The sequence below is a fragment of the Doryrhamphus excisus genome, chromosome 14 (assembly GCF_030265055.1).
Source record: "Doryrhamphus excisus isolate RoL2022-K1 chromosome 14, RoL_Dexc_1.0, whole genome shotgun sequence".
Taxonomy (NCBI): Eukaryota; Metazoa; Chordata; class Actinopteri; order Syngnathiformes; family Syngnathidae; genus Doryrhamphus; species Doryrhamphus excisus.
The window spans coordinates 9,703,069-9,730,700 of NC_080479.1; the positions used below are offsets into that span (position 1 = coordinate 9,703,069).

General features: G+C 42.3%; 2 protein-coding genes across 3 annotated transcripts; both read right to left on the minus strand.

Annotated features, from left to right (window-relative positions):
- Positions 1-924: 924 nt before the first annotated feature.
- Positions 925-11,087, minus strand: nt5c1aa (5'-nucleotidase, cytosolic IAa). 2 transcript variants are annotated; one of them, XM_058047522.1, is made up of 8 exons: positions 10,678-11,087; positions 9,003-9,047; positions 6,805-6,972; positions 6,574-6,703; positions 3,448-3,570; positions 2,447-2,631; positions 2,026-2,370; positions 925-1,606 (listed from the first exon to the last, which is right to left on the minus strand). In XM_058047522.1, the coding sequence occupies exons 1-8, from the start codon at positions 10,825-10,827 to the stop codon at positions 1,520-1,522; spliced, it is 1,233 nt and encodes a 410-aa protein (XP_057903505.1). In that variant the 5' UTR covers positions 10,828-11,087; the 3' UTR covers positions 925-1,519. The 2 variants fall into 2 exon arrangements, with proteins under 2 accessions (XP_057903505.1, XP_057903506.1); XM_058047523.1 differs by lacking the exon at positions 9,003-9,047.
- A 1,678-nt stretch (positions 11,088-12,765) lies between these two features.
- LOC131102051 (hippocalcin-like protein 4) lies at positions 12,766-27,632 on the minus strand. The gene is made up of 4 exons (XM_058047530.1): positions 27,462-27,632; positions 17,562-17,737; positions 17,116-17,331; positions 12,766-15,412 (listed from the first exon to the last, which is right to left on the minus strand). Exons 2-4 carry the CDS (start codon positions 17,721-17,723, stop codon positions 15,215-15,217), a joined length of 576 nt encoding a protein of 191 aa, XP_057903513.1. The 5' UTR covers positions 17,724-17,737; positions 27,462-27,632; the 3' UTR covers positions 12,766-15,214.

Sequence of the window (27,632 nt, forward strand, 5' to 3'; positions counted from 1 at the left end):
GCAGAACATACTATAAGTGTGAAAAGGTCATATGCGGTAAGAAGAATGAGGTGATTGTACCTGCACCATCTGTCTTATCTGTACAACCCTACCCTCCCAGCCCCTCTCTGGATCAGAGTATAGGTCAAATCTGGCAATAATATTCTTGGAATTACTGACTCTTCCTCATTTTTGTGGCCGCTCGAGCAGCTGATCCATTTTGCTTTCACGAATGCAAACAGGGGTGTCCTACAGGGGAATCACACTGTAGTCCCCTGGCACCCTTTGGGACATAATGAAGCACAAAGTCGTCATCTTATGCTTCCAGATGCCTTCAAGCTGATGGATATTGTCTGTTGATGCATGAGCTTGGCAGGCAGCCTCCATGTGTATGACATTACCGGGGTTGTCTGTGCAGCCAAGTGGCTCTGTGCCATCACTGCACATTTATTTTGTCTATTATTTTACACCCTAAGTGAAGACTCTGGTCCCTGTGGGGCTGTTAGCAGCGAGGCGCCAGGTCGGCGGCTGCTGCTGTTCGCTTTGGGCTATTATCGCCCAAATTCTGCTGGAGGATCCATTTCAACTGCAGGGGATATTAGGACATATATCACTGGATGTATTCCGTGAAGGAGGGAGTGTCTGCTTGAAGTAGATAAAATGAGAAGACATTTATCAGTCTGAAATGTATGCAACATACTTTCAAAATGAAAACGATATAAACAGAAACCAAATAGAAATTGGAGAAGGCTCAGAGAACATTTAGCATCACGGTGCTGCCACCCCATGGAGAATGGTGCCGGTGCTGCGCATTGAGTGACAAATGAAACTGTTTTTCTTTTACTTCTTTATTTAGACTTCCTGTAAATACTGTTGTTTGCTAAAAAAAAAAAACAAAAAAAAACATTACATCTTTTATTAATGGCTTTTATCTTAGCCATACAATTCTGTTAATCTTCCTATCAAGTTGAGCTTGCAAGCTCGACAATTTTGAACTCAGATCTACAGTTGTCCCTCGTTGTATTGCGGTTAGAATATTGCTGCCCTTATTATGTCAAGTTTTTTCCAAAAATAATTAATTCCTAAATGATTGTTGTTTCATGGTTGACTACAGCCTATTATTAGTCATTAGTAATGTTATGAGACAAGACGCTTACGTTACCTTTCACACTGCACTCCTCTCATTCCGTGTGGAAGTGGTGAGTTTTTGGCTTTTTTGACCTTTGTCACACCATTTGAAACACAAGTTTAGAATTCCTAAATTGGAGGCGCTAACTAGTTAGCTCGGCAGCTTGCTACGCTAGCGGCAGCCGTCTTTAGTCCCTGCAGTGATCCCGTAGCCTGCGCAATGTGATGTAAAGTGACTCTGGGGGTGTTATTACATGTCTCAAAGTCTCTAATAATGTTTTAGAAAGCCATAAAGAGTTTTTCTGTGCTCTTTTAACTACAATAATATTCAGGTGATTAATACAGAATACTACTGCGTGAAGTCACTTGTCACAGTGGGGTCCGGGACCAATTAACCGTGATAAACAAGGGATTACTGGACACCGTCTGCATGTCCCTCAATTTTGTCTGTCAGATAAATTCCTCGATAGAAAAATAGCATCCTTTTTGCTCGTTGGCTCTGAAAAGAAAATAGGACAGTTAATTTTCTATTTTATGGCGTTATCAGTGCAAAAACAAGTTGTGTAGCGCTAACGCTGCTAAAAGTGCATTTATCAACAAAAAGGCACTAACTTAAAGCTGTATTTGTTTTACCCTCACAAAATAACATAACGATCTTCAGGAATATGAAATACATTTAGTATGCTAGCAAAAAAAATACATCTGTGATGTCCATCATACATATATGCTGACTTTCTAATAACTACATTGTACTGCTGGCTTGTGTAATTCACAGTGAGGATCATTTTTCTCTAAGCAGCAAAAACTAGCTTGAGGATACTTGTAAGGAACATTCCTACGACAGGATTGGAGAGTCTTCATAATAAAAGTCCATATCCCCATTTGTCTGTACAAGCTCAACCTTGTCTACTTGCCCACCCCGGTGTTGTTCCTGGCATTGTGTTTCTGCGCTATGCCGTAAGGCACGTGTGCGGCGACGGTGCCCATCTCGGCCGCTCCCTCCACGTGAAACATCTGGTCGTCAAAGTAGATGTGAGGCCTGATCTTCTCCAGCATGGGGCCCTTTGGCGCCCCAGCCAGGAACAGGGCCTCATCAATCTCCAGACCCCAGGCCCTAAGGGTCTTCAGGGCTCGGATCCCGGAGCTGGCCGCGCTTCGGGCTGTGACTAAGAAGGTCCGAATCGGGCAGTCCAGGCGTTGGCCTTTAGCATAAAACTTCTTCTGAAGCTTTCCAAGGGCCTCCAGAAAACCTTTCAGTGGACCCTTCGAGAAAAGAAAATAGATTGTGATTGGATGATTCTGTGGACTTCAGTCATTTGTGGACTTCACAAGCACATACATGATCCAGTAGTGTGTCCTCATTTTCACGCTCATGTTCGAAGAATTTGTCCAGCCCGTGGGCCTTGAAGATGCGCTCTGACTCGTCAGAGAAGAGAACGGCGTCACCATCAAACGCCACCCTCAGCTGGGACTCGGACACTTCTGTTAGTTTATCTGGCATAAACATGGTGGCCGCCGCTATGCCTGAACAAACACAGTCAGAAATGTCTAAATGTGACTATTTCTGCTCAGTAAAGTCCCCTTTTATAGAAAAGTGACTTTTTAAGGATACTTGAACAGTTGTACTGTATCTAAGCCATTTCTGTCGAGACAGTTTTTTGAAAACTAAACACAAATAGAACAAAAATCATCTGAATCTGCAGCATTAAGCCCTGATCACAGCATCCCTGGTGTTTATGTAAAACGTGGATAGCACTTCATGGAGACACACACTGTGTCGGAGACAGGCGTGAACAAAGACAACAGAGAGTGTCCGCAGTAGGCTTATTAAACACACTCTACAAATTGTCTAAATTCCAGCAGACTATTGTTGAAAAATGTTTTTTTTAAACTGTTCTGACAGCAGTTCAAACTAAAACACAGAATAGATTCAACATGCAAGAAGCGCTAGCAAATCTCCTCGGAGCTAATGAAGAACACCAAGGACATTGACGTGCGTATGTTATTAGCAGCATGTGTGAGTCACATGATGAAGTCACCTTGAGGAGGTATTTGGTCATGCATTGAATTCTACCCGGAGTGTCTAAACATAGCGGACGTCGATATGTTGTCTTACGGTGCTGATTGAGAGAGCATCAACTTTTATCTGGGCTCTCCCTTACCTTTTTATTTGATGTCTCCGTTGTGAATAATCAATATGCTGATGTCGCTAATGTCGACGAGATTGAATTCACTTCCCTCAGGCTTTGTTAATATTGCACAAATCACAGCAGTTGTTCCCCTGGGAACTCTTAACATTGTCAGTCATTGTTAGTACTTCCTTATTGAAACGTGTCTCACCTTCAGCCAGCGCCTCCCTGACCTTGTCTGCATCAGCCGACAGGTAGAGGTTGGTGTGCCAGGCCTTAAGATAGCCGATGGGACTACTTCCACCCGTCATGCAAAATCTCTCTATGAAGAGATCTGGTGACAGTAGGATGAAAATGGAAACAGAAGGGTGATTGACATACAGCTGCAGTAGAAACAATATACTATACGTAGCTGCAAAGAGAGGAATGTTGGATCTCACTATTGGTTTATTTAGCTTTGTCTACACCCATTCCCAACAGTTCAGCACTTCCACTTTTTACAAGCATTCCCTCGCTTTGAGAGGGAAAACATCCGGAAGTCTTTGTATTATTCCTCATGCATCAATACCATCTTATCGAACTTTGCCATATCAAGACGTCAAACCACAGAGAAACACGAAATGTGCAGGATCTTCACCGCCTGTCCATTTGGGATTTGAACGTGAAAAAATGCCAATGGTAATGGTTTCATTTTTTCACATGCATACAAGTTACATTGGAATACATCACATCGTATAATTCTTCTGTTTCACATTTGTTCACTTCCTCTATTCCAAATGTAGGAACAATGTGGGTACAATAGACGTCAATGTCAGAATAAATAATAAATATATCATGGTAACTGAAATAGATGACAATAGATGAAAATATGAGCTGGAAACCTCATATTACAAATTAAGGTGGCCAGAAATATTTCAGTATTGAACAAAGCAAAATTTGTTCTCAATCAGAAATCACTCCACACTCTTTATTGCTCTCTGGTTCTACCATATCTTTCTTATTGTGTGGAAATATGGGCTAATAACTATAAAAGCAATCTTCACTCGCTAAATGTACTGCTAAAAAGGTCAGTAAGGATAATTCACAATGCTATATATATCACTATATTGACACTTACTATGGTACCCATTATGTCATTGGATGCTCATATCACCTCGTACTTCGGTACGAGGTGCATTATTTAAAAAAAAAACAAAAAACCTTAAACTGTATTGTGGAAAGCAGGAAGTGAACAAATGTAACAGTTAATGATTGTAAAAGTACCAGATGGAGGGGTAGGATTTAATAAGCTTTGCTTCTTCCTACTCCTTTTGGACATGTGGAACTGGGAACTGATTATGGGATGCACTCAATTGTAATCTGATGCATGTTCAAATGAAATTAAACCATTACCATTACCAACTGATGAAAAGGTAAATAGTTGACAAAACATAGTTGGATGATGAGTTAGTAGGAAGTGCACGCGTGGTTAGACATCACATTGTACGTCCACAGTAGTTCCTTGTACTTTGTAAACATCAACCGCTTGTACTGTTTCTTGACATAGCTCATTTTAATGCATTGTTTGAGTTCTTTACTCAGTCCGTTGCATAACTGGACTACACATACTGCTGATATGTTGAATTTTTCCTTACGGTCATATTTCTTGTTTTACATTTTGGGGTAATCATGTTGCTGACATTCAGACTGTGAGATTACTTGATGCCTGACTCAGCAGATGGCAAAAACAGCCTATGTTTACACAGACGATGGGCGATGCTGTCAATTTTCCGATGTGAAAAGCAACACAGCAAACAGCAATGGAATTCAGTCTTAATGACTATTTAATGACCATGTCAGCCAGGTTGACCCATCAGTGGCCCTCACTGCAGGAAGTTTGTTCAACATCAACATAACATCAGAGAGCGAGTGTTTGTCTTCAGTCCTGTTGGGAACCTCAGAGGTCTGGAGGTGTTTCAGTGATCCTGGCCGCTCACGCAGAGAGCCACCAGCGAGATCTAACACCAACATCATCTGGGTGTTTTTGTTATTCTGGCCTCTTGGATTAACCTAGCGTCCCCATGGGGATGCGATCTGGACCTCCACTCAGCATGAGGTACAGATGATCCGATGGTAATGTTTTGAAGAGATGGACAGGAAGCGCTCAGTGACGAAGATGACATTGCAGGGTCGTAGATTTGCGTGGGAATGAGGCTTAAAGTCAGCTGTTTGTTGCTTGCGTCCGCATCCTGACGCCGCTGAAAGATCTCCCGTTTAACCGGACTGCTAATTCCTCACTTCCGCATATACAGTACCTACATTTCAAGAACTTACAAATTATGGCAACTGCCAAAAATGCCTTGGACGAAAAATGTCCCAATTAAATGTTTTGTTGGCCCGTGCTACAACGCTTTGCTGAAAGTCGTTTTTCAATGAAAAACTTGCTTTTAAAGTTCACCCCATCATGCAAAAAATATTTTTTTAATGATATTCTAAGAGTAATATATTTCCCATCTCTTTTTGAATGCCTTATAGTTGTATTTTAGTTCATTTACGGACTGCATTTTTCCATCTTAAGAACATAGCCCGACTCCGTCCATCACTTACATTCTCTGCTGCTGAATCCCTGATCCATGCATTCATCACAACCAGAATCGACTACTGCAACAGTATTCTTTACGGTACACCATCCAAAACCCTCAACAAACTACAATATATTCAGAAGTCCACTGCCCGCCTACTTGCCTCCACCCGCTCCCGTGAACACATTACCCCGGTCCTTAAAAACCTCCACTGGCTTCCTGTCCCCCAACGCATTCACTTCAAAGTTCTTCTCATAACCTACAAAGCCCTCCACGATCTGACCCCCCATATCTCACAGACCTCCTCCATCCACACAATCCCCTTCGCTCCTCAGACTCCAACCTCCTGGCACTCCCCTATAAGACCAAGCTCTGAACCTGGGGAGACAGAGACTTCTCCATCGCTGCCCCCATCTTCTGGAACTCTTTGCCCCATTCACTCCGTGCTTGCCCTGACCTTCCCAGTTTCAAAAAACAACTCAAAACCCACCTCTTTAAATCTGTTTTTCATGTCTAACTTTTTATACCTGACTGCTGTGACCCACCCCGCTTTTAGCCTTGTTTTAACTGTGTATAAACGAATGAATGTTACTATATTTTAACGTATCTTTTACTCCATCTTCAACTCCATTTTCTGTAAAGTGTCTTTGAGTATTTTGAAAAGCGCTATACAAATGTATAATTATTATTATTTAGTCATTTTATGCTTGAAAATAATTCATTTTGGCAAACACAAGGTAATATTTATTTCTGCATATGCTGTTTCTTGGACTTACTGTGATGGTTGATAGTGTTGATGAGACGGATGCCGACGTGAGCGTGGTTGTACGTCACTAGGACAATGTCGAACAGCTCTTCACTTTGCGGATACAGGTCACGAAGCCGACCGTTTACTGCCTCCAGAGCCTGTCGGCGACAACACGACAGCTCTCATGATCGCTCCTATAATGTCTCAAAAGCAAAGTTTGACCGTGTCTTAGTTTGCACGTTTATGCAAAATATGTTACCTTGACGAAGGGGAAAGCAGGGCCAGGGGCGAAGGGTTCGTTCTCGTGTTCGATTTGGTATCTCAGATACTCCTCTACACCGTGCTGCTCGAACACTTTCTGCTCCCGTTCCGTTCGGAACAGAACTCTTGTCGAAACGGCGACAGTCACTGCATTCTCTGGCTTGGGCTGCGAACATGCAAAAGAGAATGATGACTTAATAGAGGGGATTCATAATTTGGCAACAAAGACACCACTTTGGCTGGATGGCTGCTAATGACCATTTGGATGCTTCGCACATAGCAAATTCAACACAGGCCAATTCGATGCGGTGATGCAATATTTAGTGATAGGCTTCTACAAGTTGAGTCAGCACATTTCTCACAGTACATGGTGCCACCAATGGAGAGAGACCAGCCGCCAGTCATGTCTCCTTATGTGTGGTATTTGTGGTATTTGACGCTGGTGGTGGGGAGAAGAGGAGGAGGCAACGTACCAACTGAGGCAAAGTGGCATTAGTGCGTGTTGTGGACATAGAATACTATATGAATTACATTTTAGTTTGATAGAATATATGGTGATGATATAACCCCCCCTCTGTGTTATGTTTAAAGACATGTACAGTAGACAGGTGATACAGATATGCTCAACGTTTTAGAATCATTAGGCCATGGCTGTCCAAATGTTGACACCCTTTGCATTAAACAAATGCTCAACGACTATCTCCCACTCAATGGCGGCCATGTTTTTCAACCAATCTTGCTCAGATTTTGCATACTTGTGCTTGTCAGTCCCCTTAAGGCAGGGGTCTCAAACTCAATTTACTTGAGGGCCACTGGAGCTAGGTTCTGGGCAAGACTGGGCCGCAAAAAAAACGCATTTATTAAAAACAGAAACATGAATAAACTCTGCTTTGGTTTCAATTTTCGACAAGAAAAGCTCTGATAAAACATTCCACTGTTCTCAGATATCTTAATTTTTATTTTTCTACACAAAATAAGATGAAAAATAAATAAACAAATCAAGAATAAAGAAAATCAATCAATCAGTAATAAATAAATAAATATAATAATAATGATAAAACGGCAAATAATAAAAACTTAAGAAACCACATATAGTTGGTGGGTAGACAAATTATTTTTTTCAGATTAAAATGAACAAAGCATTATTAGAGCCCTGTAGACATGACAAAACACGACTATAGTCACATATACTATACATATACTTTTTTTATTTACAACATATTGCGCAACTGCCGGGTCTTGAGACACATGCTAACTCGCAAACTAGAGAGCTAGTGACCTAAACGGTAGCCTCCAAGTTATTTCCTTTAAACTTAAAAAGCCAAAAACTTACCACTTCGACACAAATAGGGAGGATAACTAGAGGATAACAGTTATTTAACCTTTAACATGAACATTAATCAAACCTAATAATTTTTTTCTGGGTACATGATACCATACAGCATCCATATCAAACTTGTGCGGCCCTCACTAACATTAAACTTTCATATCAAGGCGGGGGCCTCAAACTAGTGTCATGCGGGCCACATTTGGCCCGCGGGCCGCGTGTTTGACACCCCTGCCTTAAGGTGTGTACCCAATTTGTTGATGATACGTCTAAACATCCTCAAGTTACAGTAGTGTTTTGTCAAGTGCACTGAGCGGTGTGAGAAAAATTCCAAGTCACACTGACGTGCAGGGTCAAACTTTAACAACAATGCCAACTGCGGAAAATAATAGCACACTTGAATTTAATTGTCCGAAATGTAATTATGTGGTGCTCAGAGAGACCAGAATGTTACTCATTTTGCTGAAGTAAATTATAAAGTTAGTTAAAGTTAAAACAGACATGGTTTAACATGAAAGACATGGGTGACAAGGCCACAGGGAGACAAGCGCAGCAAGTTCTGGTTACAATATTTTACCTGAATACACACACACACACACACACATTAATTGTGACAGGATACATTGAAATATACAGTACCAGTGTGTGAGAAGTGTTCCTGCAATTTTTTTAAAATCAGTTGATCTGAAATTGTATTGTGTAGTGTCTTTGTGGAGCATCCTGTCAGTCACTGTCCACCTCGACATGACTCGTGTGCTTGATTAATTGCGTGTCGGTGGACATGCATTCGCCATCACACAGTGAGAGGAGGTGAAAAGGAGGGGGGGCAGACAGAAAGACCTTCGGACGTTTTTATGTGTCATACTTACAAAGAACACGCCTCCTTCCACCTTGCGGGCTCGTCTGCCTGTCACCTTTTGACAGAATGACATTTTTACTTGTATTGTACTCTGAATTTACAGTACATTAGTCAGTAAATAATACATGATTTTTAATAACAAGGTTCATGCATGTGCAGGCGGTATGCTTCTATGAAGGTGTGCGCAGCTTCTTGAGCCTTGTGGGAGGTCCGTCATCGTAGTCTGGAGTTTTGCTCTGCGACCTTTTGGAAGCGGCTAATCCATCAGAGTCAGTTTACTCTATGAATAACGTGTCATGGGCAGTGTACGCCCGCCAGGACTTTTGGGGGGGGGGGGGTCTTTGCTTGCGATCTGATACCGTCGGCGTTAACGGCCTGCCCTCTGCCAGCTGGACCGCACGGAATCCCTCGATCACATGGTCGGTAACCACTATCACCGCCTTCATGCTGAGCGATAACCCAGAAAAGCATGACTCATCTAGTATCTGTGAGGATGATAGACACCCCTTGTGCCCCATAACAACACGGGACGGAAGTCTGAAGGGGTTTCCAGGTAACAGACTCAGGGGAAAGCAGCGGGGTTTAGCAGTAGGAACAAATAAAGAGGTGAGCAGAAAGTGACGGGCTGATGCGGGGGCAGCTTTAGGATATTTATAGGTAGGTAAAAGGCCACCGATGATAGTGTGTTAGTATTGCAGCAGATACTATAGCACAGTTTGACTGCGGACTGAAAGTACACAAAGTACACAAGTGGAAGAAAGATTTAATCATGCGTGATGAAATGCAATTGTGCTGTGCATTGAACCGGATTTATTTTTTCATTACCATTAATCCCTCAGAGATTATTTTACACACTTTATCGTTTACATTTTTTTTCATAAGTACGTAGAATAAAATATCACATGGACAGGTGTTATTTTTCTATGAATAAATACACATAGAAATATAAAATATTACATGTAATAATGTTGAACTAATACAGCATATATTGTACTGTATTACAGTCACACAGTAAAGGCAGGTCTCTGTCATTTTCTTATGTACGTAGAAATGTTTGCTAGAGGTGTGGTGTTTATTCAAGTAATGACTTGAGCAATAATTGTGCCATGACGTTTATTGTGGTGGTGGCCATTACTGAGGCAAATAAAGTACTTAATGTAAAAAAATGAAATATCAGATATAACCACATGGTACATACCGTATTTTCCAGACTATAAGTCGCACTTTTTTTCATAGGTTGGCTGTTCCTGCGACTTATACTCCAGAGCGACTTATAAATAAAAAAAAACTGTTATGTTACATAAACACTGGACACCTTTTCTGTTCATGTTTATTTTTTGTGTAGCTGAATAAGCATTGTGTTAGCATATCTTACACTCTATTATTTTATTGTTAGAACTTGCCTTCCAAGAGGACGTAATGTCTGTTTTGGTTAAGTAGTTTGTAAAATAAATTACCCGCAAAAAATGCGACTTGTACTCCAAGCGACTTATGTATGTTTTTTTCTACTTAATTATGCATTTTTGGCCTTGTGCAACTTATACTCTGGAGCAACTTATTATCCAGAAAATACGGTACTTACAGGTACATGAACACCTCACCCTAAATAATAAGAATAGAGCGTCTTGAGTGTTCCCTGCAAACAGATAGACACAGATGTTCTCACGCAAGTTGCTCGGACTTACTGTTTTTGGGTTGGCGGCGAGGCCCTGATGGTCTTCACTGAACTCCTGCGTCTCCACCCACGGTGCTGCGTTATCCCCATTGGAAGACACTTGGAGCTCTTTGACCTGTCCGCTGATCACCTGAACGGGGTCCCGACTCATCTTCACCATAGAGGATGCCTGCTTTAGAAGTTCCCACACTGCAGCCACTGTATGTGTGTAGCATTTACCGGCACTGTCCTATCACCTACATTGACAAGCAGCTGAGCTTGCACCTGCCTGCTGGAAGCTGCCCATGTGTGAAGAGCAAAGAGTGAAACCCCCCTCCTTTAAAAGCACCAACACCCACTGAAAGAAATGGTGGTGATTGCTAGTCTAATCTCCTCACAAACATAGCAGCTAGCTTTGGCATGCAAACATTCATACATGAAGTCTATCCTTATGTGTGGAAAGCTGCAGTCCATCTGCTGCTCTCTCTTTTAGCCCTCTATTCACCCTCCCTCGCTGTCCCGCTAAAACGCCACTCGTGACTCCCTGCATCATTGGCAACTGGTTGACCAATCAGAGTCATGCTTGTATAGTCTTACCCCACCTCGTCTTCATATCGACCAATCAGAGTGCCGCTTCCGTATTCACTCCCGCTCCGACTCTCTGCCGGCTCAAGTTGACATGGGGCATTCATGTACATGGGGAAAAACTAAACTAATCTGGATATGATTTAATATTATTTAGAAAAGTGAGACAGCGTCTTATGTAACATTATTAAAAATAATAAGTACTATTTGATGTGGAACAGTGGCTTTGCCCTTGTTGTTTTGCCTGATAGAAAGTGGAATTGTGTATGTGTGAGAGAGTGATGGAGAGAGAGAGAGAGCTGGACAGGTCAAGTAAATTAGCCTAAAGCTAGCTGATAATAGATGGAACCTTCACTAAACTAACTCCATGGCCATTAGTGTCCTGACTAATGCATGCTAGCGGTACCCTGGTTTCACCTTAATGGCTCTTGTACCTCTGTGGCTTGTTGTGGCTGAAAAAAAGCTAGTTTTCCTTTCTTCAACTAACTACTTTGGGACACAATCGGCATTCTTCTTCTTCCTTATTTTTCATTCTTATCGAGGTACTACATATTGAACACAGAAATGTGTACAAATGATCAGTAATTGCTGTGACATAGGGAAAGGGGTTCTCATTCTTCCTTCTCCTCTTTGGACATTGTGAAGCTGTAAATACGAGGTGTACTTCAACGTACACTAACTCCACCTGCGGATAAACTCTTACCTTCTTCAAGTTCTCATTATTAGTCTTTGCTTTTGCGCCCTCGTGTGGCGACAGTGAATACCGCACCAACCCCGTGACCTCTACTAGCTTGTCTGCTGCTCGGCCTCTGTGGACAAAAGTAATGTTTTTTTCCCCCCCCTTAAGCTGAAACGTGATCCAGCAAGGTTTAGAATAGATTGGTATCGATTGGTTCCGTGGCGGGTGGCTAAATGGGGGGGTAAAAGCCTAGTTTTAGAGAGAATATGGGCTGGAAACAGGATGGCCCACTAACGTTATACCACACCCTTGCAGGAAGTTTGGAGCTGATCCTTTCTAAACCATCTAATAATTTGCACCTAATATAATTATATACTTAAAATGGCATACCTACTCAAAAGGAAGTAGTATGAAAGAGAAAAATACATTCACTCCTGGCAAAATAGTACAACCCTAGTAGTAAATATTTTGTTACTTTTTTTTCCCAAAACCTGAATTATAAAGAATTACAAAATATTAATTTTATCTTGATTTAATTGCAATTCACACACCCATTTTGATTGGGTTTTCAATACATAATTATTAATATTATAAAATATTATTTTATAACTCATAAAGCAGAGTGTTTTGTCTTTTTTGTATAATTAATGACAGTATGTTTGCGTATAAATGTGTCTGCTTCCCTGACAAAGCTGCATGCGCCTGTCTGATGGCCTCTGCATGGTTGCCATGGGAACAGCAGGGTGACATCACTGCAGTAAGGTGACATCATTGCTAGACAGTGACTCATAATATGTGAGCGAGTGTGCTAACGTAACATGAGGTGGGCATAGAGAACCCTTAACAGCGTTTCAACATCCATGTCTTTTAATCCATGTAACAAAAATAATTACATTATCTTTTTTCTTTCTAGCCATATTGAAAACAAACAAGCATCTGATGACGAGACGTATAGACATTTTACAAGAAATCTTCAAGTGCAGGAGTATATATTGCACAGCTGAGCACAAATGATTCCCAGTCTAAACATAAATACTCATCATACAGTATTTCATAAGCATTTCTGGTCATAGTGAGTGATGCATCCTGTTATCGTTAGCTCTGTGCGACCCAATAAACCAACCAAAACAAGACCATCTTTGACACTTAAATGTTGACTTTTCTCTATGGAGTTTTGAATTATAGAGGCCTGACACGTTTCAATGTTATTTTTTCCTGGGGTTTTGAGTTCGAGGCTTAACGAAAATACAAAGACGAGAGGAAATTGGGAAGAAATTGAATGTTTCTTCTTTGTGGGGTCAAGTGGTGCTGATTAGGGCAGCCCCTCCACCCCTTCTAATCAGCAAAGGGGGCACTCTGAGGGATTATTTAACAAATCAGTAGGAATATAAGTGCTGCAGTGCACTTTCTGGATGCACCTGTATTGCAGTAGTTTACTCACTCACAAAGCACACAGAGCCACTTTTGGGGTTCATTTTGCTTATTTTGGTACTGCCAAACTAACTGCTATTTGCCCCTAATGCTAAAATGATGTGAATATCTATGTTAAATCAAGCTTGTTTGCTTAAACATAGAAATAAATGCTACTGATTTATTTTGTTCAGGGAGAGTCAGCATTGATGCTCTAGTGCTAATAAAACAAAAATACATTGCTGTGTACAACTGCAATAAGTCAGCTTGACTTGCAGCTTTCATCCACTGGGTGGCGCTGTGATTCTCATCTCTGTATCTCCTCACTAGCTGCTGTCCTGTCCTCACTAAAACCATGACTTGTCTATGCCAGGATTTATTTTGAAGAACAGCAGGTCACGGTGAACAAAACAACACATTCCATACATAAGACTTCTCTCTCTCTCACACACACGCACACACACACACATATATATACACATTGTGTGTACCAGCAGACCACAAAAGCAAGTTGAAGAATAATAATACTGTGTGACCGTTTGCACACACACATATTTGTACAAAGTTAAACTAGCTCTTGTGACACAAATGGTGCAAATACAAAACATTTGCAAAAGTCTCCCCGGCACACCCACACTTTCTCTCTCAAACACACACACACACACACACACACACACACACACACACACACACACACACTGTAGCTGTGTTGTCTTATGAAAGTAGTTCTAAGCTAGAAGTACATTTTACATTTGTTTAATGCCATCATAAATACCATTGTTATAATGTACATATAATGTTATAATAATTACATTATCAAACATAGGAAGCCATCTTTGAGGAGGAGGAGGAGAAGGAGGACAGGCTACTTCCTGACGCTTTTGAGGACTATTTAGATATTTGGAAGCCGTGTGTTTCCAACATGCATGATGATCATATACGCACAGTACATACACGCCAGGGGTGCCCTCTTTAACCTTTTGCTATTTTTCCCCACATTGATTTCTTTTCCAGATCAGAGCGGAGTTGAACAAAGTTCCTCCTCTGCCTGCATCTCTTATCAAAGCGCTTCCTCTCTGGCATTTCAGCAGAGGAAGAAAAGCTACAAAACAAGCAGAAAGAGGACAAGAGAGTTGAAACCACGATAAATCACGGAGGCAGCTTTGGCCTTTGCAGTTAATATTGTCATACCATAATTGTTGCTTTTAGGCCCACTTTAGACTGCTAAGGTGGCTTCCTCTGCACTGAAAACATTTCTATTTGCATCATATTGCGATTTTAGCATTAACGAGCTGTTTTCTGAAGTTATCGACACAGTTTTTGTCTTTTTTTTGTTAATTATTATGATTAAACTTGCTTGTTAAATGCTTCAAAAGTCCCACTTATGTGAAACTAGTCGACGTATAAACGGCTTTGAATTTAAAGGGGAAGGAAATAGAAAATGGCAACAATAACAGATTGCAAAGAATACCATTTAAGCCACTATAATTGCAAAATAATGTAAGCGTCATGGTTATTTGTGGCATAGATTTTAAATTGTTGCAGTATTCTGATGACGTCATAAGCGTTTAATGACGTTTGGCTTAAAGCCTGCCTGCCCACGTCATTGTTTTATTTATATATATTTGGAAACGCTCTTCAAAGTGGGAGGGGATTTGACTGATTTCCCTTTTAGCATGCTTTTCCTATCACAAGCATATTTCTCAATAAGAATGCATCATCTGGTTTTCTAAATAGTCCATGACTTACATGAACCTCATGCGTGTTGAGAAATTACCGCCAGGAAAGAGATTCTCCTCCTCGTCCTCCACTGCCTAGAATCCCGTCCTCTACCCCCCTCCCTCCATTTCCTCTCTTTCCCCCTCACCATCACCCCACCGCCACCACAGGCCGTCTACTTCTGCATATCGCACTGCAGCAGTAAGACGATGGAGGGGTCCGACTTGGCGGCCTCCTTAAACTCCTCCAGGGAGATCTCGTCGTTGTGGTCCTTGTCCATCTTGGAGAAGATCTTGTCAACGCGCTGCTGCGGGGTCAGGCCGTCCTCATTCATGCGCATCATGATCACCGTGCCAACCATTTTGTAGATAGCCTACGAGGGGGGAAGCACAGACGTCTTGATCCAACCTGCGGCACCCTAGCCAACCCCCTAATCTATGTTGATGGTTGTAATTATAGCTTTAGTAATCATTTGGCGTGCATGAGGAAGTGGAATGTGAAAAACCTAGCGACACGTGGACATATTGTACATGAGCAAGTATATTGTACAACACGACAGCAACAGAACCAATGTTGCAATAGCAGTGAGGAGTAGCCATTGTTAACCCTCCTCTTGTGTTAGGGTCGGCACCGACCCGTTTTACATTTTAATGCATAAAAAGAATCACATAACATTTGTTTATTGCATCAAGGCTTTTTTGACTTTGTCAGGAAACTCTATTTCAACCAAATAAAACCAAAAAAATAATTGTTACTACATTTTAAAATGGTCTGGTTGAAATTATGACCACTGTGTTGTTTGGGTCGGTTTCGACTCGGTTATAATAATATGACTATAAAGCAATATTTTGAGCCAAAACTGAAATCATAAGTGTACAATTAGCCAACACAATGACAACCAGCTCCTCTTCTCATCATGGAAGCTTCAGGGGATTCTCATTTTGACCGCTTTTCCAGTACACCAGCAGAAAAACAAGGTCCAGACATGTGATGTGAATTCACTCATTTGATTGGCTGATTTCACATTTACAATTTGGATCATGGAAAGAATGGCAAGAAGTACAGTGAACCAAGATCTGGACCTGTTCTGATTTTTGATTTCAGTTTATACTAAAGTTCTGTTGCTGAAAACAATCACTTTTTCTACCTTTTCTTGACATTAATATATATGGGGATTGGCTGGCCACCAGTCCAGGGTGTACCCCGCCTCTCGCCCAAAGACAGCTGGGATAGGCTCCAGCACCCCCCGCGACCCTCGTGAGGAAAAGCGGTAGAAAATGAATGAATGAACGAATATATATGGGTCAAAATTGACCCGAACACCATAGATGTTTCTTTAGTGATTAATACTAAAATGAGAAAATAAAACTAATTGATTTAAGATATATGCTCTATAGCTCTCAGTAAAAGCCAGGTAACAAAATAATTAATTTTATTAATATGATTCTTTTGAGGTTCATTTTACCATTTTTGGATATTAAAATCGAGAGGTATAGTGACAAAAAAAGGCCTACATGCCCACACCAAAAGTATTAAAACCAACATTTTGGTCTTGGTTACCAATAAGGTAACCAAGACATGAGAACCAAATTTGATTGTAACTTATTGTTTTTAGTGTATTTTACAGCTGATTTAATACATGGGTCAAAACCGACCCGGTAACATAAGAGATGATACCAGAAAGCTAACACAAGAGGAAGGTTAATAGCACTGTAAATGACGCCACTTAAATGTAAGCTGCATGAGTTTCACATCGAGATTTTACAGAGCATGCAGAGGTACACAACGCCGCTGCATGCTGACCACTCATGATACTTCACGTTTGTTTTTATTAATTTATGTTGTAAACTTCTTGAGCCACTGATTGCATTTATTTGCATTTTGCTTTGTTGTCAGCCACAGTAGACTGCATTAAGAACTACATTTAATTCATCATTTATTAAGAAATAATTCAGCTAATTTCTCATTATATTTGTATTTACTGTTTGCCCAAGGTTCTCATACCGTCAGAATATGGTACCGGCCCATGCCTACCGAGCTCCTGCTTTTGTAAACACGCACAAAGTAAACGCGTACCTCGATGATCTCCAGCATCTCCATGCGTGTGATCTTGCCGTCGCCGTCCAGGTCGTACATGTTGAAGGCCCAGTTGAGTTTCTGCTCAAAGCTCCCCCTGGAGGTGATGGACAGGGCGCAGATGAACTCCCTGAAGTCGATGGTGCCGTCGCCGTTCTTGTCAAATGTCCGGAAAGCGTGCTGGGCAAACTTGGAGGCGTCGCCATATGGGAAAAACTGGAAAGTGTAAACATAAGACTCAGCATAAATGGGGGGGGGGAGCCAAGATGGCGGACTGGATGGTGATTAGTCACAGTAGCCTACCCAGCCGATAATGTTCCAACTGAGTCATTAATATTTATATGTCTGTGACAAAAAGTACAATTTCTCCTGTAGGCAATGCAAATGATCATGGCGTCTTTCTGTAACCTCCTCCACAATATCAGAGTTTGCAACCCAGGCCTGACCTTGACATAGAGCTGCTGAAACTCCTCCAGGTTGAGGATGCCGGACGGGCAGTCTTTGAGGAAGCCTTTGTACCACTGCTTGAGCTCGGCCTCGTTGAATTCCGTGTTTTTGGTCAGGTCGTCCAGGACCTCTGGGGCCAGCTTGCTGTTGTGTTTCCCCATGATGCCTCACCTCTCTAGAGGGTTAGAGGGCGGGAGATAGGGGATCAATCCAGGTGAGAGAGTGCTTGTTGATAAACACAGCGGGACTGCATTGTTCCCGTCTACTTCAACGAGCACAGCTCTCTAAGGACAGCAACAAACAGGAATCTGCATGCACAGGAGCCAAGCTGTGTACTACTAGCGTTAGCTTGTCTGCTAATTTTGTCGCCGTTCTATTCCTGAACAACTGCACACAAATGGGTGAAATGTTGTCAACACATTCACACAGTTTGATTGCCATGAGTCAGATTGACTTGAAATTTCACACACATTTCAATGCATAACACCCACTCAAAAAAAACACTGTAACTTAAATGATTGCCCCATCACCACCAAATTGGTACACCCATTTGGGTGAATGACAAGCATGTGTGTGTAAGATTTGAGCACGATTGGTTGAAAAACATTCCCACCATCAAGTAAAACGTCTTTGCAAGGGCAACTAATGGTTCGTAATGCTAAGAGTCCACTGGACCAGCGCCAGTTGGAGCCACTACGCGCCAAAGACTGTGATTGCCGCGTAGTGGCTCGCTGTGGCGCCGAATTAATGTTCGCTCGGCATGTTGCCATTAGCGAGCCACTACGCACCAATCAAATAATCTTTGGCGCGAACTGGCACCAAATGGCGCCGGCCCAGTGGACTCCTAGCATCATTGGCGCAACTTGGCTCGCGCCATTACATTCCAGTGGATTCCAGTCGGTGGATTGTTTGTGACATTTGGTTCTACTGGAAGATTTGAAACATTTTGAAATGTTCTTGCTGCCGTTACGGGCCACCACAAGCCAGTTGGGAGGCAGTTTGAGCCACTGCACGCCAGTAGGCACCTTATTGGTGACACTAGGCGCCATAGTAAATTGCATTGGCGCGAACTGGCACCAACTGGCGCCGGCCCAGTGGACTCCTAGCATCATTGCCGCAACTTGGCTCGCGCCATTACATTCCAGTGGATTCCAGTCGGTGGATTGTTTGTGACATTTGGTTCCACTGGAAAATTTTAAACATTTTGAAATGTTCTTGCCGCCAAACTAAATGTTTCCTGCCATTACGGGCCACCACAAGCCAGCTCCGTGACAGTTTGAGCCACTGCACGCCAGTAGGCACCTTATTGGTGACACTAGGCGCCACAGTAAATTGTTTTGGTGTGAACTGGCACCAACTGGAGCCGGCCCAGTGGACTCTTGGCATAAGTCATTGTCCATTTCTCTAATGACTATTAAACTGTATTACAGCTAGCATGCTAGCATGTCTTCCCAAGCATTTTAATCACAACCCATAAGATGTGCCATAAATACCATTTACTGTATGACATGACACAAAAGGGAAATCATATGTAAACTGTAATCACTATACCAATAACAATAACATTTCCTGTCAATCCGATTGATCGATTGCCAATTGCAGTCTGATATTCCTAACAAATTTCATGGTATGGTGTCATAAAAAAAATTGAGGATGGCCTGTGGCATACTGTATTTGTATTTTTAAGTAATTAATTAGAATCAAAACAAAATAATCAGTGGCTAGAGCGTACAGTATATCTACACTTCATATCCATGCTAAATAATGCCCTCCATAGTTCTTCTGGACATAAAATGTCTCAATATCCTGCTGAATAAGCCAGTAACCTGCACTCACACATCCACATTCCCATGACTGTGGACCACTGCAGTGCCTTGGTGACGCCATCCATGAGTCATAGCCCCCCCAACCCCCCCATCTGACAGCTTTCACACTTCCACACCAGGACACGCTAGCCTGCCCAAAAACTGTACATTCCAGGAGCTTTGTGTGCTCCGTGGTCATTTATGTCCCACACAGTGGGGTCACAACAAAAGGACGATGCATAAAGACAATCTAATTCATGGCCACTGTGGCTTTAACATGCTCTGAAAAGGTTATCTGTGATCTGTAATGACTAAGAAATACAGCAACTGAAGCCTCAGGATTGCGGAAGGCTTCATCGCCATGTTAGAATTCTAATGTTTGTTGGCCACCAACTGAGACAAATGAGATTCATCCCCCTCGGTTAGGGAACCAAATGCGGCACATAATAAGCGCTTCCTCTGCGTGGCGGCGAGACGCTCCAGTAGCCAGGCGAGGCAAAACACATCAGGAACCAATCCCATTTGTGGGAATCAAAATAAACACTGCTTGTGACGGCACAAGAGGGAGGAGGGAATGGGGGCAATGTCAAGTTCATGAAGATTACTCCCTGGATGGTCTCTGCCAGAATCTTAAAGAGGTAGACAAGCCAGCTTCTCTGGATTTATCAAGGATGCAGGTTTGGATGGAATTATTCAAGTGCAGTCAAAGACCCTCAGGTTGTACAATCACGTTACATGTTACATAAAAATACCGTACCCGATTTACTGCCCTCTGCATGCGCTTTAAAATGTTGGTCACACTATTCAATGGTGTGACACTCATATGTTACACTTGCTATATTGTTATTTGCAGTAAGCACCTTAGTGGTAGTGATGCTGGTTGAGCTGTCGGCCTCTTACCACTATTACAACATTGGTTCTGATGCTGCTGTGCTATACATTCATACCTGTGGACAATTAGGAGTCGCCAATGAACCATGCACATTTTTGGAATGTTGGAGGAAACCAGAGCACACACACAATCTCCACAAAGAGATGCCCAAGAGGAGATTTGGACCCAGGTCTTCCCCATCTCCTGGCTGTGTGGCCAACATGCTAGTTTTCGAATGTCATAAATAACATCTCTATAATTATCACCTGCTTCCAGTTGTCCCCCATCCTCTCTGCTGTTTATATAAATAACTATAGTTAGACAGTTTATGCAGTGTGAACGTAGCCCGAGTCCAGTCTTGTCGTTCAGATGTTTTTTCAGTGAAAACCAGCGAAGAGAAGCAGCATTCTCCAGGAATCGGTCCCAATGTTTTTTTTTTTTCATTGGCTCGAACGTGGACTACCATCCCCATGTGAGCATGAATGAGCATACATGTGGAGAAGAGCTGTTGATATCGAATAGCACATGTACTTTATGACCACTTGATTTAATTACTACTTCATTAAAAGCAACAGCCGCAGAGAATGAAATCCCCAAGAAATGTGCATTAATGGCTCATATTTCGGTAGCTTGAATTAACTCTAAAGATGTTCATTCATTCATTCATTCATTTTCTACCGCTTATCCTTACAAGGGTTGCGGGGGTGCTGGAGCCTATCCCAGCTGTCTTCGGGCGAGAGGCGGGGTACACCCTGGACTGGTGGCCAGCCAATCACAGGGCACATATAGACAAACAACCATTCACACTCACATTCATACCTATGGACAATTTGGAGTGGCCAATTAACCTTGCATGTTTTTGGAATGTGGGAGGAAACCGGAGTACCCAGAGAAAACCCACGCATGCACGGGGAGAACATGCAAACTCCACACAGAGATGGCCGAGGGTGACTCTAAAGATGTGTTATGTTTTAATATCTAACTCTGGTTGCCAACTCATACCCATGTCATCAAAGGATTCAGTTGGCGTGGCAACGAGCTGCTGCTGTGCTGGGTGGTGATGTGACAGCATCACACTTGCTTACACTCGCTGGCCACTTCATTAGGAACACCTGTAGCTGCAATCCCATACAAGAGATGTATGACTCTTCTGTAACTATGTCGCCATGGTATATTATGTGTGCTGTTGTGTCATGACGCAAGAAAATATGTTGGGATGACTCATTGTGAAATCCCATCTCTGTGGTTGGGGGCAGACAGCCTGTGAAAAGATGACAAAGATAAACTGATGCAAGGAGGCATCCGGAAGGAAATTCTAGCAACAGGCGTTGGACAAGTGAGGGGAGCCTTAACTAACACTTGTTTGCTGTCTCATTCTAGCTGTCACGCTGATAGTAAACACAAATAATCAGAGCTGCAAATGTGTGGGAGACTGCTAATGCCTCACTCCCCCGTCTGGCTAAGCTGATTGGACATGCTGCTTAAACACCATCGCACGCTTCTGAAGGACGCTATCTCATGATTGGTGATTGGCTGCGGTGCGTCAGCGATCAACAGAGGTGTGACTTTCACACAGCTGAGTTGCAACATTTTATAGCGCATGTAGAGGTACCTAAAGCTGTTGGATGACACTTCAAATAGAGCTGCTGCCATCTTCATTCATTCATTCATTTTCTACCGCTTTTTCCTCACAAGAGGGGTGCTGGAGCCTATCCCAGTGGGGCACACCCCGGACTGGTCGCCAGCCAATCACAGGGCACATATAGACAAACAACCATTCACACTCACATTCATACCTATGGACAATTTGCAGTCGCCAATTAATTAGCCTAGCATGTTTTTGGAATGTGGGAGGAAACCGGAGTACCCGGGGAAAACCCACGCATGCACGGGGAGAACATGCAAACTCCACACAGAGATGGCCGAGGGTGGAATTGAACCCTGGTCTCCTAGCTGTGAGGTCTGTGCGCTAACCACTCGACCACCGCTACTACCATCTTGAGTTATTTAAAAACTATAGTACACCAGGAGGTGTACTACAGCCACAGCTGATAAGGTCATTGTTTTTGACCCGGCGCTAACTAGAGACTGCTGGGGTGCTGGGCACTCGGTGGGTGCACTCAGGGGCTAGGGGGTCAGGGCCAGGTGGGTTGACTGGCGGGGTTGGTGGTGTGCTTCAGCAATGTCCTGGGTTTTTGCTGGGGTGTCGGATGTTCCCACTCTTCTTTTGTTGTTTTGTCTTATGTAAGATTCTGTGATTATATGTGTGGAAAAAAAAATCACTTATTGAATTGGTAATGGCGTGGAGAAGGGGTAGGATTTAATCAGCTTTGCTTCTTCCTGCTCCTTTTCAGACATGTGTAGTAATGAGGTGTTGTGTGTGTGCATGTACATATGTGTGTATGTATGTGTATATATATATATATATGTAGATATGTGTGTATGTATGTGTATGTATATATGTGTGTATGTATGTGTGTATATATATATACATATATATAAAATAAATTGAATAAATAAATTAAAAAAGAAAGAAAGAAAGAAAGAAAGAAAGAAAGAAAGAGAGAGAGAGACACATTTGCATGTTATATACGTATACACCACACCCACAACTAGTTTGATTCTCCACTTGGGAATCTCTGTGTTGATTCCCAATCATGCGTGTGTACCTTTTCTCCGGGTCCTCCGGTTTCCTCCCACATTCCAAAAACATGCATGTTTTAGGTTAAGTGGCGACTCCAAATTGTCCATAGGTATGAATGTGAGTGTGAACATACTGAGGTGCCCTGCCGTTAGCTGTAGACCAGTCCATGGTGTACCCCGCCTCTCTCCTAAAAATAGGCTCACTAATAGTGATCGGGATTACTGTATATGAGACTTTGCATAGCAAACAGCCGGTGTGTATCTAGAGCCCATCGGATCTGCTCTGACCCCACACACCCCCAGCATGGACTGTTCTCTCGCCTGGCATCGGGGAGAAGGTTCTGCAGCATCCGCTGTAGGACGACCAGGTTCAGAGACAGCTACTTCCCCCTGGCCATCAGACTGCTGAATGCCAAATAAGCCCCTCTACCTTACTTACATTATTATTATTTATTTAATTATTTAAATTATTTGGGCAATTTACTGTTCACGCTGCACTTTACATTATGTTGTTCATATTTGGTGTCTATTATATCTATTTATTCTCCACATTATTATTATTATTATTATTATTTATTATTACTTATCTTCTTTTGTGTCTGTTATTATATGGGAGCCAGGCAACGACATTTCGTTGGCAATTTCACTACTGTGTTTTTGTGCAATGACAATAAAGGGAGTCTATCTATCTATCTATATGAGACTTTGTGGTTAATTGAATAGAGGCTTTAATATCAGTATTTCTGGTAATAGGTACATAATGCCAGCTACATTAACCCCACATGTCTCATACATAAGCCAGTGTGAGAGGAGGCAAACAAGGTCACAAGGCAGAAGGTGCGCCTACACACTCATTATTACGACACTCAGCCTTTAACTGGAGGCAGCCAAGAGCTGGGAGGAAAAGTGTCCCTGCGACTGAAAATGATTAGCTGGCTAAAGCTGTAATTGAGTTGGAAAGCATGTACAAAAACATGCTGTGTATTCCCCTGTGTGGTCATTTGTGTGTATGTATCGGCAATAACCTTTTGTGCAAGTGGAAAAAGTACAATGGACCGACAGAGGAACAATCAATAGGAAGCCAGTCAAATACCAGCCCGAGCCATGATCATCTACAATCGCCTGTGTAAATGAATGGATGGTCACCACAGTCACCACAGTGTGTTGTCTTGACAACACACTGTTGCCGCCAAAAAGCAGTAGAGCAAGAAATGATGGATTAGCCAATCGAGACCAGCTCTTTCCCAACTAGGTCTGGTCCAGTCCACTTTCTGCTGTCTGGGTTTTATCAAAAGCAAATCATGAGTGCTTTGTTTGTCATTCGGCACACATCGCCATGAACTGTGAAAGAATACGAACCGTACACCACAGTGTCTGATGCCGTCTACATTGCTGTATCCGAACATTTGCTACTATCATGTTGGCGTCACTACACACAAGCTCTGGGAAAACACCAGTGAATGCTTGAGACCAATCAATGACGGAGTCCAGCTGCAGTGTGTATGTGAAAACAAGAGGGTCGCATGTTGAGCCAATTGCCGCGTTGATGTCAGTGTGAGACAGATCAGCCACCATTAGCAGCAGGAGTAGTGATAGCATCGTTTGCCTGAAAGCTAACTTTCATTGATGTTTCCTGCTACGCTTTGACTATTGTACTATTTTTCCATTAAAGGGGACCGATTATGTTCATTTTAGGCGCTATGTATTGCATTGGGGACTCCTATGGAGAAGCTCCACACAATAGCCCGCAGAGAAAGCTTTCTAGATCTTCCAGATTCTGCACCTCTCTCTGCAGTTTTTGGAATGGAATGGAATGGCCTTTATTGTCATCATACAAGATGTACAACAATATTGGAGAGCTTCTCCTTTCAGTGCAGTAGTCAAGTTTAAAAAAAAAAGTATATAAAAGTAGAGTAAAAAAGACAATATAACAAGATATATACAAGATATATAAATGATATAAATGATAAATGATTTTAGTGCAATGATAAATGGGTCATAGTGCAAATAATGACTGTAATAATTAATTTGTATTGTATTGGGTTGTTAAATAAATAAATATGATTGAGGTAGTAACAGAGGCAGTGATGGAAATATTGCACATTTGCATTACGCTAATGACCGGGCACGTTGTATGTCCATAGACCCTCGGCCCTCTTCGAGGCACGCCCACTTCGCTGTGATTAGTCACACTCCCAAGCGCTCCCGAGGACTTCCGGATATGTAGGTCTGCCTTTACTGAGTGCAGGCAATCTACAGCAAGTCCGCATCGCATTGACGTCAGTAGAACGGCGTATTATTAAAACAAAAAAAACTAGTGTGCAGAGCCATCCAAAACTCCGTCATCGTTTAACACGAGAATACAACATTGTAACAACATTTATAGGTCAGAAATGTGCTAAAAGCATAATAGGTCCCCTTTCATAGTAATATTTCATTACCATCAATTTGAAGAAATCTCAGGATCAGAGCAGAACAGAGGCGGTTCTGAGCTAGTTCAGGATTCATGCTGACAAATATTAGCATGTGAAAGCATCCCCTGATTTAGCCCAGCCAAGGCTAAAAAAAAAAACATCCATTCCTGACGCATGAAAGGGATGCTAATTTACATTTTAAAAATCTATCTTGACTTTAAAAAAAAAGTTCAATATCATACTAAATTCTCAAGAGGCTCTGCGGTTCCCACCAAGCGACGCTGTCCATCACATCCCATTCCTTTATCGTCCACTTATCAGAGGCCTCACACACACACACACACACACACACACGGATAGTATGCGCGTCCATACAAGAACACACACAAACACACACCTCATTCCAGCGTCTGTCTCCCTGTGTAATAAAGCATGTGACACAAGACAAAGATTCAATCATTGAGAGGCACACACATGCAACTCACACACCTACACACACCTACACACACACTGACTAAACCTGCGATGCATGACACAGATGTGTTGTATACGTCAGGCCGCACGCTGAAAACAGATGGAGATAAAAAGACAGACGTAGTAAAAATGCAGGATAGCGGAGGTTGCAGTAGTAGCATCATTTGTCTGTCGATGCCACAGCCGGAAAAACACACACACAATCACACAGGAAAGTACATATTGCTGTATAGAATATGGATCAATAGGTATTTCTGGAGCTTGGAAAGTAGCCATAACCATATGTCAGTTAGAGGTGAAGAGAGGAATTACTAGCATCATTGCTTTAGGAAATGACCTGCAGCTAAACACCTGCACCACATTTCTGCATTGGGAATTATTGGGATTGGTGACAAATGGCAACCAGGAAAAGCTAAAAGGGGGACAATATTTGTTCTCTTTGTTTACGTTTATATTGGGAAAAATTGTTATAATATAAGTCCATCCATTTTGCAACATTTTTTGTGTACTTTGCAGTTGAGTAAATAAATGAGTATATAAAACTCTAAAAGTTCTTATATGTTGGAATTAGCAGACACTAATTGTTGTATAGGGCGGCACGGTGGTCTAGTGGTTCGCGCGCAGACCTCACAGCTAGGAGACGAGGGTTCAATTCCACCCTCTGCAATCTCTGTGTGGAGTTTGCATGTTCTCTGGGTACTCCGGTTTCTTCCCACATTCCAAAATTGGCCACTCCAAATTGTCCATAGGTATGAATGTGAGTGTGAATGGTTGTTTGTCTATATGTGCCCTGTGATTGGCTGGCGACCAGTCCAGGGTGTACCCCGCCTCTCGCCCATAGACAGCTGGGATAGGCTCCAGCACCCCCGCGACCCTCGTGAGGAAAAAGCGGTAGAAAATGAATGAATGAATGAATAATTGTTGTATACTGAATTTGTAAAAATTCCCAAACTAATTGCAACTCATGCTGCAGTTGTATTGGATTTGAAGACTTTGGAAACCCGCACCGTAATGCGCACCCTTTGGCTGTGATGCAATTAAACCTCCTATACGGATGTGTAGCGGGCATGAGCCTAATCAATGAACACTACAGTCTACCATACCATACTATACATACCCAGCCAGGCACGTGCACATACATTTTCCATAACACCAAAGCTCATCTGATGTGACCTTTTGATGCGTGGCTGCATTGAAGGCTACCAGTCATATGCTCTCACACACACACACACACACACACACACACACACACATTATACATTCCCAAGCTATTGATCCTCAGAAGACTGGCCATGGAATACTCTTTAAGCCACGTTGAAATGACTTTGAATGCAACACAAACGCCACATATGCACCAACATGCTATGCATGTATATGATAAACAGGTGTAGCCTTGTTTTGTCGAAAAGTGTATGTTTGCAGAACATCAAGGGCAATGCTGTCATCACTAGCTTCATGCTCGGATCAATGCAGAGGCAGAAAACAGTGCAGAGGTGCATCACACACACACACACACACACACACAAACGCAGCATACCCTGCATGGTCACCGATTAGATGCCTCTTAAAGTGTCCTTGAGTCTGTTTCATGTTGTTACAGCCTTAATTTGCCTTATTGCACCCATTAGCTACCACTACAGTTAGTAAGTAAAGGGAGTAACACAGTGGGGGAAAAAGATGCCCTCTACTCACCTGCTGGTTTTGGGAAAAGGGATTATGCTCCTTGTAGTTTTTGGTTTGTTATTTTTGTCTTCGGTTATTCTGGGCACAGCCTCTCAGCTCCAAAATTGGTGTAAAATAGAGCTTTTCCGTTTTAACTCACCTCTCTGAGTGAGGGAGAAGATGAATGAACCGCTGCGTCTC